At 42.2% G+C, this 13,117-nt stretch overlaps 3 protein-coding genes across 8 annotated transcripts in view; 1 reads left to right on the forward strand and 2 right to left on the reverse strand.

Moving 5' to 3' along the window:
• Nucleotides 1-13,117, reverse strand: part of LOC141756521 (uncharacterized) — a 116,786-nt gene that overhangs the window by 38,049 nt on the left and 65,620 nt on the right. The gene's annotated exons all lie outside the window — the stretch shown is intronic.
• Nucleotides 1,612-8,023, forward strand: LOC141755965 (C-1-tetrahydrofolate synthase, cytoplasmic-like). Of its 6 annotated transcripts, none has more exons than XM_074615346.1 (12): nt 1,612-1,745; nt 2,273-2,375; nt 3,930-4,014; nt 4,338-4,397; nt 4,762-4,815; nt 5,007-5,143; nt 5,342-5,442; nt 5,681-5,817; nt 5,934-6,045; nt 6,223-6,350; nt 6,758-6,832; nt 6,944-8,023. In XM_074615346.1, exons 2-11 carry the CDS (start codon nt 2,275-2,277, stop codon nt 6,809-6,811), a joined length of 969 nt encoding a protein of 322 aa, XP_074471447.1. In that variant the 5' UTR covers nt 1,612-1,745; nt 2,273-2,274; the 3' UTR covers nt 6,812-6,832; nt 6,944-8,023. The 6 variants fall into 6 exon arrangements, with proteins under 6 accessions (XP_074471447.1, XP_074471446.1, XP_074471445.1 ...); XM_074615345.1 differs by having other exon boundaries at nt 1,613-1,745; nt 6,758-6,857; XM_074615344.1 differs by having other exon boundaries at nt 1,613-1,745; nt 6,758-6,857; nt 6,976-8,023.
• LOC141755963 (uncharacterized) lies at nt 8,167-10,917 on the reverse strand. The gene is made up of 2 exons (XM_074615339.1): nt 10,795-10,917; nt 8,167-10,403 (listed from the first exon to the last, which is right to left on the reverse strand). Exon 2 carries the CDS (start codon nt 10,344-10,346, stop codon nt 9,168-9,170), a length of 1,179 nt encoding a protein of 392 aa, XP_074471440.1. The 5' UTR covers nt 10,347-10,403; nt 10,795-10,917; the 3' UTR covers nt 8,167-9,167.

The raw sequence follows: 13,117 nt of genomic DNA on the forward strand, positions 1-13,117 counted from the left end.
CTGGTCTCTGCTGGACTCTACTGGTCTATGCAGCTGGACTCTACTGGTCTATGCTGCTGGACTCTGCTGGTCTATGCTGTTGGACTGTACAGGTCCCTGCTGGACTCTGCTGGTCTCTGCTGGACTCTACTGGACCCTGCTGGACTTTGCTGGCCTCTGCTGGCCTCTACTGGACTCTACTGGACTCTACTGGACCCTGCTGGACTTTGCTGGCCTCTGCTGGCCTCTACTGGACTCTACCGGTCCCTGCTGGACTTTACCGGTCCCTGCTGGACTCTACTGGACCCTGCTGGACTCTATTGGACTCTACTGGTCTCTGCTGCTGGACTCTACTGGTCCCTGCTGGACTAGCTTTAGCATAATAACCGGAAACGTCTTTCTCAACATTTTTTCGTCTTGTAAATTTCCACCAGGAACAGGAAGTGACATCATCTCTAAAGGAGTCTAGACGTAGTCTGTAAATAGTGACCCGGCGAGATAATAATAATAATAATATTTTATTTGTAGAGCACTTTTCAAGCACAAAGCATAAAGTGCTTTCCAAGGAAATTCACATCCTGTACAACAGAAAACACTGAAACATAAATAATTAAATAAAAAACAATAGAATGGGAAAATAAAGAAACAAATATACAGTTACATACACACATATACACACATATACACACATATACACACATATACACACATATACACACATATACACACATATACACATCAGCACACAAGCACACAGAAGACTATAATTCAGCTGATTGAAAAGCCGTTCTATAAAAGTGGGTTTTAAAGGGACTATTTGTAACTTTCAGAAATGCTTGTTAACAACGGCACCTGTGGCCGTTAAGTCAACGAAAGTCAACGTCGGGTTCAAGCTTGTGCTCGCTCTACATAGACATGAACGAGCATCGCTCAAAACAGTGAGGTGACACACGTCAGATAAAAGCACAATATCACTCTATATTTCAGCTGCTTGGTAGTAATGTTAGCTGACCAGACCAAGGTCTCTCCATGAATCAATGCTGATCCTAGTGATGGCTTTTCCTGCTTCAGCGCAGGCTGAGGCAGCGGGGCTCCGCAGCGAGTAACGTTATCGTCTCCGCCTGCAGCCGGAGTGAGAAGGAAGACACCGGCACCCGGTCGGTAACGAGACGACAACGTTTCGGGAAACCTCTGTTGGTCTGGAGGAGCTGCAGCAGTTATTTCTGCACAAACTTCCATTCACTAGATATTCTCAGAGCTAAACTAACTCTCCTGCAGTGTGGAGTGAGCGCGAGTTCACGTCTAGAGGTGGAGCGAGTACGCAAGAACGCGTGCGGTGTGAAGGCGAGCACGGAGACGAGCAGAGTACAGCGGCCCGGTACATTTATGCGCTTAAAAAGTTACAAACAGTCCCTTTAAGACGGGATTTAAAAGTTGTGACAGAGTCTGCTGATCTGATGCTCATTGGAGGACTGGTCCAGAGTCCATCTCCCGTCTTTGCAAAAATAATAAAGTCTGTGACTTAAAACTCTGAGACTGAAGACACATTGTCTTTAGATCTGAGAGGGTTTCAGACGTCTCCCTGTATTTTACTGCACATCTTATCTTTGTGTTTAACTGTCAATAAATAACTCTGTGGTCATCAATAATGTTTTCTGAGTAGTTTTGTCACTATTGAGCCTCCATAGGTCAAACTACTCAGAGAGACGCCCACACTCAGGAATGACAGAACAAACAGACACACTCACTCTCTGCTAGTCTGTCAGGTAAGTGACCGTTACTCCTGCAGCTCTCTCTCTCTCACACATTAAATATACAATCTGACATTATTAAACACGTCCTCACGTGTGTCTGCAGCTGCACAGATGCATCATGGGAAGCTTTCAAGGCTGTTGTTTTGTTACCGTGGTGAAGAGACGACTTGTGTTTGTGTGCAGCTGCAGTCTGAAAGTTTCACTTGAAGTGTTTTTAATCATTAACGTGGTCAGAAGTCCGTTTGTCTCTTCTCCCAGTGAACAGGGACTCTTTGCATAAACTTTATTTGAGTTATTTATACTTCATGTGGAGAAAGTGCTGACGTGGCGCTTTATGTCTGTACAGATGTTGACAGACTTGTACTGCTCCTCTACATTTATCTGACCGCTGCTTTGTAATCACCTCGTCCTTCAAATCTCTGCAGAGGAAATAATAAAGTAAATAACTAAACATATTAAAGGAACAGTTCTATTGTTAAAGTTTCCAGCTGCACGGTATGTTTACTGATGCTCTCTCTAACTGTCTCTCTCTCTCTCAGTTATGTTATCCTTGGCCGCCCTCTCGCTGCGTCTCCGGGTCTCCGGTTGCCAAGGAGGCAGGCGCTCCATGGCAACTGTCGTCTCCGGCAACAAAACGTCCAAGTGAGAACTGACCCTGGGTCTTTAAGAGAGAACTGATCCTGGATCTGTATGAGAACTGATCCTGGTTCTGTGTGAGAACTGATCCTAGTTCTGTATGAGAGAACTGATCCTGGTTCTGTGTGAGAACTGATCCTGGGTCTGTGAGAGAGAACTGACCCTGGGTCTTTAAGAGAGAACTGATCCTGGTTCTGTATGAGAGAACTGATCCTGGTTCTGTGTGAGAACTGATCCTAGTTCTGTATGAGAGAACTGATCCTGGTTCTGTGTGAGAACTGATCCTGGTTCTGTGTGAGAGAACTGATCCTGGGTCTGTGTGTGAGAGAGAACTGATCCTGGGTCTGTGAGAGAGAACTGATCCTGGGTCTGTGAGAGAGAACTGATCCTGGGTCTGTGTGTGAGAGAGAACTGATCCTGGGTCTGTGTGTGAGAGAACTGATCCTGGGTCTGTGTGTGAGAGAACTGATCCTGGGTCTGTGTGTGAGAGAACTGATCCTGGGTCTGTGTGTGAGAGAACTGATCCTGGTTCTGTATGAGAACTGATCCTGGGTCTGTGAGAGAGAACTGACCCTGGGTCTGTGTGTGAGAGAGAACTGATCCTGGTACTGTGAGAGAGAACTGATCCTGGTTCTGTATGAGAACTGATCCTGGGTCTGTGAGAGAGAACTGACCCTGGGTCTTTAAGAGAGAACTGATCCTGGTTCTGTATGAGAGAACTGATCCTGGTTCTGTGTGAGAACTGATCCTAGTTCTGTATGAGAGAACTGATCCTGGTTCTGTGTGAGAACTGATCCTGGGTCTGTGTGTGAGAGAGAACTGATCCTGGGTCTGTGAGAGAGAACTGATCCTGGGTCTGTGTGTGAGAGAACTGATCCTGGGTCTGTGTGTGAGAGAGAACTGATCCTGGTACTGTGAGAGAGAACTGATCCTGGTTCTGTATGAGAACTGATCCTGGTTCTGTGTGTGAGAGAACTGATCCTGGGTCTGTGTGTGAGAGAGAACTGATCCTGGTTCTGTGTGAGAGAGAACTGATCCTGGGTCTGTATGTGAGAGAACTGATCCTGGTACTGTATGAGAGAGAACTGATCCTGGTTCTGTGTATGAGAGAGAACTGATCCTGGTTCTGTGTATGAGAGAGAACTGATCCTGGGTCTGTGTGAGAGAGAGAACTGATCCTGGTACTGTGAGAGAGAACTGATCCTGGTTCTGTGTGTGAGAGAGAACTGATCCTGGTACTGTGAGAGAGAACTGATCCTGGTACTGTGAGAGAGAACTGATCCTGGGTCTGTGTGTGAGAGAGAACTGATCCTGGTACTGTGAGAGAGAACTGATCCTGGTTCTGTATGAGAACTGATCCTGGTACTGTGAGAGAGAACTGATCCTGGTTCTGTATGAGAACTGATCCTGGTTCTGTGTGTGAGAGAGAACTGATCCTGGTTCTGTGTGTGAGAGAGAACTGATCCTGGTTCTGTGTGTGAGAGAGAACTGATCCTGGTACTGTGAGAGAGAACTGATCCTGGTTCTGTATGAGAACTGATCCTGGTTCTGTGTGTGCAGGTTGGTGAGGGAGCGGCTTCAGATTGAGGTGGAGAAGATGTCGAGTCGGTTCTCCGGGTTCAGACCTGGTCTGGTGGTCCTCCAGGTGAGTGTTATAATGTGAGTTTAGAGAGTCCTGCTGTTAGAGGAGCAGCTCAGGACCTTGACTCAGAGTGAAACTGGTCTGAAGTGGTCTGAAGTGGTCTGTGTTTACTGCAGCTGCTCCTCCTCTCAGAGTCAATCAGGATCAAGCAGGTTCAGCTGTGGAGGCCCAGGTACTCTCACAGGTCCCAGTTCAGCACTGCTGTTAGTACAAAATGTACAAAGTACGAAAATGGAAGTACTCAAGTAAAGTACAAGTACCTCAAACGTGTACTCTGGTGCAGTAGTTGAGCAGATGCTGATGTTTCAGGTGTTGGTGTGTTTCAGGTTGGAGACAGAGACGACTCTAATCTGTACATCAGCACCAAACTGAAGGCTGCAGCCCAGGTGAGACACAACGCACACATTTCAATGAGACGTGAGCATAAAATAAAACAGGCTGATAATAATAATAATAATAATAATAATAATAATAACATTAATAATAATAATAATAATAATAATAACATTAATAATAATAATAATAATAACATTAATAATAATAATAATAATAATAACAACATTAATAATAATAATAATAATAATAACATTAATAACATTAATAATAATAATAATAATAACAACATTAATAATAATAATAATAATAACAACATTAATAATAATAATAATAATAATAATAATAATAATAATAATTTAGTTTTATTAAAGTTTGATCATAGCTTTAATAACATTTTCAGTTTCTCATCTGCAGATTGGAATCGATGCGAAACACCTGAGACTGCCGAAGACAACAACACAGGAGGAGGTCAGTGATACACCTCCAACTCACAACGTCCACCTGTTAACGTCCACCTGTTAACATCCACCTCACAACGTCCACCTGTTAACGTCCACCTGTTAACATCCACCTCACAACGTCCACCTGTTAACGTCCACCCGACAAAATCCACCCATCAACGTCCACCTGACAGCTTCCTGTCTCCTGTGTTCCTGCAGGTCCTGCAGAGAATCCTGTCCATCAATGAGAACTCGTCTGTCCACGGTCTGATCGTCCAGCTTCCTCTGGACTCTGTGAACTCCATGGACACTGAACTCATCACCAACGCCGTCTCTCCAGAGAAAGACGTGGACGGGTGAGTGTCCACAGGAAGTCCCCGACAGGACGTTTGTCTTCTTATTTTCTCTTCAGGTCCTGGAGAGTTTTCCTTCGGTGGTTTCTAGTTTGTGTTTTCTGTGAATTTAAATTGGTTTCCTCTCTGATCCTGATCAGCTGCTCTACCTTTATACATATATATCTATCTGTGTGTGTGTGTGTGTGCGTGTGTGTGTAGTCTGAGCTGTATTAATGCAGGGAAGTTGTCTCGAGGTGATCTGAAAGACTGTTTCATCCCCTGCACCCCCAACGGCTGCATGGAGCTCATCAGACAGACAGGTCAGTTCATTTAACCCTTTAACATGATTGACACTAAAAAAACTTCAAAACTCTTCCTCCTCCTCTTCTTCATCACTCAGTGACACATGAAACAGATCTTGACATCATTCACTTCCCCAGAAGATCATTATCTCTGATGACCATCCACAATAATCGTTCTATGAGATGATGTCACATGCTCTGAGATGATGTCACGTACACACATATTCCTCACCTGTGACTCCCCGTTCCGGTGTAGGCGTGTCTGTGATGGGGAAACACGCGGTTGTGATTGGTCGCAGTAAGATCGTCGGAGCACCGATGCATGACCTGCTGCTGTGGAACCACGCCACTGTGACCACCTGTCACTCAAAGACCCCGGACCTACCTGAACAGGTGACGTCGCTCACCTGGATACTGAGGATGATTATGTCTGACTGATGCTGCGTTTCCTGTCTGACTAATAATGCGTTTCCTGTCTGACTGATGCTGCGTTTCCTGTCTGACTGCAGGTGGGCCGGGCTGATATCCTGGTGGTGGGGATGGGCCGAGCGGAGATGGTGAGAGGAGAGTGGGTGAAGGAGGGAGCTGTGGTCATCGACTGTGGAATCAACCACATACCAGGTACACACTGATACTACATCTGATACTACAGCTGATGTACATCTACTACATCTTTGTGCTGCTGATCAAGCGGCGGTATTTGGCGAGTTGGGAGTGCGAACGTGTCGTGATACCTGACGGGTAGAAGCAGGTTTATTTGTGTGTGACCTTTGACCTCTGAGTCATCCTCTCTGTCAGATGAGACGAAGGCGAGTGGTAAACGGGTCGTCGGAGACGTCCACTACGCCTCAGCCAATCAGAGAGCAGGATTCATCACACCTGTTCCAGGAGGGGTGGGGCCGATGACAGTGGCCATGCTCATGGAGGTAATTCAGTTCATTTTATTTTAACTTCATTTTTATTTTGGTTTAGTTTGAATTAAGTGATTTTTTTAATTTTCAATTTTCTTTTCTATTTATTTTTATAATTATTATTTAATTCTTAATTCTTTTTTAATTTCTGCATTTACCACAACAAACATATTTATATATTTATTCTTCACTCTGTGTCTTAAGGCTTTAATTAAATGTGAGACTCATTAAGTTTTAATTATCATGTCCTGCAGATCTTTCTGTTCCCTCTGATGTTAACAACTGATTGGTCGACATTCATCCAATCAGAACTCAGTGTTCTAACAGGGTTCTCTGGTTCTTTACAGATGAAACATCTGGTATATAAACATCTGTAGGTTTGTTTTAATGCATGTAATGACAACATGTTGTTTTTGTTTCAGAACACGGTGCAGAGCGCTCAGCGGTTCCTCCTGAAGAACCAGCTGAGGAGGTGAAACTCTGCAGGAACTCTGAAGGTAAAAGGCGTGAACAGGTAGACAGGTAAGAACAGGCAGACAGGTAGACAGGTGTGAACAGTTAGACGGGTGTGAATGTCTTGATGTTATTTGTATGTGTCCACCTGTCAGTCTGACTTCAGGGTAACACTGTGCTCTCGCAGCTCTTCAACCTTTAAACTGGACTGACTGAGGCCGTCGTCATGGCAACAGCAGCAGAGACGTCTCCTGCTGGAGTCAACAGGAACTGATCAAATAATGTGATCAATGTATTGATTATTGACTCAATCAGTGTTTCAAATCATTAATGGATCATTAATCTGATATAAAGATTAGTAATTTTTAGAGTTTATTAGTTTATTTGGTTTCCTGTTTACAGTCCTGACGATCAATAAAGTTTGAGCTTCTTCAAACATCCGAACATAGATTTAATTTGTATATTTATGTTTTTATTCAGGAACAGACTTCAAGTTCAAAAGGTCAAAAACAGCAGATTAAAAATAGAACATTAAATAAAAATAAATTATTATTAGTATTAATAATAATAATAATAATAATAATAATAATAATAAATTAATTAAATAATTACAATAATCAGTAATATTTCACTCATAAAACCGTCACCAGTATTAAAACATTATCTGAAAAATCTGCTGAAAAAACAACCAGCAGAAAAAAGTAGATTGAAGTGAACATATTATTGATCTCTATTATTATAACTAATTATAGAATTGATAGATTATAGAGATAGAAAATCTATATGGTGCTGATTTGTTGTTAATTGTGTAAATCTCTTTGTAACGTGGTGCTCTACAAATAAAGTTTATTATATGTTAATGTCAAACTAAAAACATTTCGTCGTGTCGTCTTCCTCTGCTGTTGGGAGATAATAAGGCGTTTGATTGACAGCTGTGTGACGTCATCAGCGCTTGAGTCATTAATTAAGTTGATTGACGAGTGTGACCGTCGTTTTTAATTGATTCCTGAAATAACTGCGAGACGGCGGAGGAGTGTGAATATTCTCTGTCACGTTTCATTTATTTCTTTAATAACTTCATGTTTCATTCATCAATCAGTGTTATCAATACAGCTCCATCTGTTATCAACTGCTTGTGATTGTGAAGGATGTAGAATGGTTTTATGAAGATGTTTAAACACTCAGAATATATTTGTATCATAATAATTAAAATATATTTTCTGCAAACACTCAAAGTTTTCATGCTTTTGATTTGAGTTTAACGACTTTCTCTTTTTAATTAAACTAAAACATGTTTGAGTGGCAGGTGAAGAACATGTTAATCATATTAATATTAAAACACTGCAGATTGTACACAATGATTTTACAACATTTCAACTAAAGTGTGATTAAATCGACCCTTTTAGTGTCGACGTCATGATGAGGTCACGGTGTTAGCTGGAGGCAAAACAAAGGAAAGACTGGAGGCTAACACTAGCAGTGGGCTAAAGTTACACATCTAAAATGTCATCTTGCTGTGATGTTGGGTGCCAGAATCCAGATATCACAGAGAGCTGAGATGACAAACTGTGATTCGAGGCTCTAGCGAGCTACAATATCAGAGAAACGTTCTCAACTAACACTGGTGATCCTGGAGAGTGAGTGACGGCACATGTTGAGAGAAACTAGTATTTGCTTCAGCCATTGTTAAATAAACAAGCCAACAGTACGTGCCAGCGTTAACTAACGAGTTCAGAGAGTTAATCTGCCTCCACTTAACGCTCCGCCCCCAAAACACCTCATCATGTTTACTAACAGGAAGGTCGTCTATAGTTATAAGAAGAAACTACAGAAAACAAACTATTTACACAAATTACATCGTGAATATTAATTCATATAAATCAGTTGTTAAATACAGTATGTTAATAAATACATTTCAGTAGTAATAAATATCTTTATGAATGATTCAAAGACTATTTTCTTTTCATGACTCCGGAGAGTTTTTGAGAGTTTTCTTCAGCCTAAAGGTCCTCTTACTTAGAAACAGAGGGTCCACTGAGCAGCTGGTCTGGAGCTTTTGATCGTATCACACAGTCTTGTCTTGTTGTCGTGGAGACGGATATTATAAGTCAAGACAACTGAACAACTTCCATTTGCTGAAGAAGCCTGTCTGATAACTGTAGTATGATGTCATCTGATGATGTCATAGTGATGTCATCAAACAACAAATGGCGCTCTTTAGTAGAGTCCATATGAGGCGTCGTGGTCTTGTTTAGGATCCGTCCTCGAAGGTGAACAGGTGAGCCTGTAACTTACAGTCTGTGACAGGAAGTAGCGTCATCTGGTCATCTATTTTAGTTTTCCCTCGTTGATTGAAGTTCTTCGTCGCGTTCCTCGTCTTCAGGCGTGATCTCTGCAGCCCGGCGGCTCTCTGTGGACGCAGTCTGCGTCGCTGAGCTGTTCTCTGGTCAGCTGATCCACAGCGGCGTTCATGGCGGCTCGGACAAGAGAGCGAGCCGTCTGAGCAAGCTGCCGCTCGCTGTGGTCGAAGCCAACGAGGAGGAGGAGGTGGGGGTGGTGGTTCTGGTTCTCTGAGGAGAAACACTCCTCTTCCTCCTCGTCTTCATCGTCGTCGGGGGGAAACAGCTCGATCCGGATGGAGGGTCCGTTAGTGGACGGCTGAAGGGACTGTGAGAGCTGGTCGATGAAGACCTCTGGAGGATCAGGAACCTTGTTGGTGTCGGTCTGGATCGTCTCGGACCCGCCAGCGTCCGTCACGTCCTCTTCTGTGACGCTGACTTGAGTTCCATCTGGACTCTCTGCAGCTCGTTCCTCCACCGTCACCGTGACGACCTCAGGACCCCCCGCAGTCCCGTCGCTGTGGACGTCGGTAGGTTCATCTACCTGAGCTACAGATGACCACGGAGCCTCCTCACTCTTCATCTCGTCCTCTATGTTCTCCAGAGCGACACCGGACGATCTGCTTTTTTGTCCTTTGGTGAAAAACGAGTGCACTTTTTTCCGAAAGGTCAGCGAGTGCTCGCCATCGCCATCTCTCCTGTGCTTGTGAGTTCGTTGAGCGCTGGACGAAGTCAGGAACCTTTTGAACGTCGGCCACGTCCTCACGTTAAACCTCCTCTTCCCTTCAGTGTCTGTTTCCTGCAGCGCCCCCTCTGGTGGAACCGGAACGCCACTTTGCTGCTTCGCCGAACCTTTGTCGACGTCCTTTTTCTGCTTCCTGTTACAAACAACAGCAGGTGAGAATCTTCTCCACCACTTGCATCTGTTTCGCCTTCTGTTTGTGATGTCATCGTCCTCCTCGGCGGCCTCACAGCACCCCCTGGCATTCTCGACGTTTACTCCGTCCGTGTTGGCGGTTTCTGTCAGCTCAGCCGAGTGTTTCGGCGAGGATTCGTCTCCACCGGAGTTTTCCATCTTGTTGGTCCGAGCCTCGGGTCTGTCCTCGCCCTCACTCCTGGTCCTTGTTTTTCCCAGCAGCAGCCTCGGAGGACCCGTCAGCTTCCTCTTTAAAACGATTTTCTCCGCTCGCTGGACGTCCTCTCCGTCCTGCGTCGCCATGGTTCGTCTCCACGGTGACGCTAAATGGTTTTTAAACTTCCATCAAACACCTGGAACCTGCGGGACAAAGAGCAGATGTTGATTTATGACAGATGGAGCAGATATTAAACACACAAGCTCGACAAAACCTGATGTTTACAGATCTGGACTGTTTCTGCTTTCTATTACATCATGATCATAATAAAATACGTTTATTTGTGTTTCCAGGAAAAAGCACAAAGTTACATTTCTGGAAGACGTCTAACTTGTTTCTATTGAGGTTAAATTGAAAGTTATGCAGGATTTTTGAAATACTCAGACTCAGATTCTCACAAATGAAGCTTTTAATAAAGTAACAAATGAGCTGTAAGACTGTTTTTGTAAACCTGTAACACTGATTATTAATGATGTCATCAGACAGCTGCTCTAAGCTGATTGGTTAAAGGTTGAGTAACAGATCAAATCTCACCTGAATGTGGATCTTCTTCCTGTTTGCTGATCAGATGTGTTTCTCTGAGAGAGAAGAAGAAACACTGAGCTGATCGCTCTCTCCTCCGCTGCTGTACCGCCCCAGTTTCCATGGCAACCGCACTGATTGGCGTCTTGTTTTACAGAGATTGGTGATGGGAGTGGCGGGGGGGGGGGGGCGGATATGTCCCCGGGGGAGAGAAGAACAGGAAACAAGATTTGGTTTTATTTCCCATAATGAGTTTCTACAAGATTTGATATCCGTGCAACACGTTCTATCTTTAGACTGTCGGATCATTAGAGGAAGAACTCAAACATGTAACGCTTAAAAACACGAGAGACGCAGAACAAGAGAATTACTGTAGTGACAATATCTATATAATATAAAGACAAAATACAACCACAAAGAGACAAAACTGAACCACAAAGAGACAAAAAACAACCACAAAGAGACAGATTACAACCACAAAGAGACATAACACAACTACAAAGAGACAAAAAAACACATAGAGACAAAACAGAACTACAAAGAGACCAAAAACAACTACAAAGAAATAAAAAACGCAACCACAAAGACACAAAAAAACTACCTCAAAGGGACAAAAACAACCACAAAGAGACAAAATACAACCACAAACAGACAAAAAACAACCACAAAGTCACAAGAACCAACTACAAAGAGATAAAAAACAAGCACAAAGAGACAAAACACAACTACAAAGAGAAAAAACAACCACGATGTGTATATGTATGACAATGAAGGACATGAAGACAGACATGTCCAAAGGTGATTGTGTGTTTCTTGGTGTTCTCACCTGTCCGGTGATCTGATTGGTCGATCTGTAGTTGCTTAGGGACCGATCGATGTATTTTTACCCTCCATCGCTATAGAAACAAAAGCTGCCGAGGTTCTTCTTCACACCTTTAAAAATAGACGACATGTGATGACATCAGAGAGCACAGAGTCAGCCGCAGCAGATCAATAACTGAAACCTGATCAACAGGAAGTAACACACTGGTGAAACAGAACTTTATTAAAGTGTCACATCCAACAAGACAAATAAAACATGTGACCTGTAAAAATAATAAAGAATAAATGTGTAAGTGTCTGAAAATGAAGCATCTGGAACAAACTGTAGAAAGTCAAGTATTCAATAACACATTGAAAAAGTAATTACTTTACTACTACTACTACTACTACTACTACTTCACTCTACAGCGTAAGTACTTAGTTACAGAACTTGTTACTATTTGTAATAGTTTTTTGTCTCTGTGGTTGTTTTTTTGTCTCTTTGTGGTTGTTTTTGACACAAAAAACAACCACAAAGAGAAAAAAAAATATTTAAATAATTCGTAATAATTTAAGGAAAAAGTTGTTATATGAAAATTATTTAAATTAATAATAATAAAAAATACAAAAATAATTTGTATTTTTAAGAAAAGTCACAATCATGTCAGAATGAAGTCAAAATAAATGAATAAAATCGTGTGAAATTTAAATTGTGTGTGTGTGTATATATATATATATATATATACTCTCTATATATATATGTGTGTGTGTGTGTGTGCATATACTGTATATAATGTATATTATAATGTAGGCTATATGTATATGCAGCAGCAGTAACAACTAGTCGCCACACTTATTTGATGTGACGCGTTCCTTTCTGTTGATTTTGTACATTTTGTAGATAGATAGATAGATAGATAGATAGATAGATAGATAGATAGATAGATAGATAGATAGATAGATAGATAGATAGACAAGGATGTCAGTTGTCAGTGTGGATACTCAGTTTCCCAGAATGCCTCTGGGCAGCTCGCTGCTCAGCTCTCTGCTGACGCCTGCTGGACAGAATCTGCTGCTGCAGACAGAAACAGGAAGCAGCTGAACTTCCTGATCATCAACAGGAACATTTCAGCTGTTACTGTTTTCTTTGAAGACCAATGAGAGAAAGATGTCTAAAGAGGAGTAATGTGAGTTTTACAAACATCAAGACATTTCTTATGTTTCTTGTTGGTGTGTCCCGGAGGTAAACTGTGAATTAAAGCTGCTCATTTAACATGTTCATATTTAATCAATCAGGAAAAATAATCAATTATGAATTTTACCAGGAATTGTTTCAAAGTTACAGTCTGAAAAATATGATCTATTTATTTTTCTTTTTTTTGCCAGGAAGGCCCATTGAGATCAAAATTGGACCTGGCAGAGGTCACAAAATCACAACACTATTATTATTATTAGTTTGCTTTGAAATAAATATGACAGGAATTATCTTTTTATTTTATTTTAAATTTTTGATTAAACATTTTTGTATTATTTT

This window comes from Sebastes fasciatus, chromosome 18 (genome assembly GCF_043250625.1).
Source record: "Sebastes fasciatus isolate fSebFas1 chromosome 18, fSebFas1.pri, whole genome shotgun sequence".
NCBI lineage: Eukaryota > Metazoa > Chordata > Actinopteri > Perciformes > Sebastidae > Sebastes > Sebastes fasciatus.

What these genes read in the sequence shown, in the direction of transcription:
- LOC141755965 (XM_074615346.1), top strand. Translation starts at nt 2,275, where the DNA reads ATGTTATCCTTGGCCGCCCTCTCGCTGCGTCTCCGGGTCTCCGGTTGC. An exon ending in TCCGGCAACAAAACGTCCAA is followed by an intron (nt 2,376 to 3,929) that starts GTGAGAACTGAC and finishes CTGTGTGTGCAG; the next exon opens with GTTGGTGAGGGAGCGGCTTC. An exon ending in GGAGCTCATCAGACAGACAG is followed by an intron (nt 5,443 to 5,680) that starts GTCAGTTCATTT and finishes GTTCCGGTGTAG; the next exon opens with GCGTGTCTGTGATGGGGAAA.
- LOC141755963 (XM_074615339.1), bottom strand. Translation starts at nt 10,346, where the DNA reads ATGGCGACGCAGGACGGAGAGGACGTCCAGCGAGCGGAGAAAATCGTT.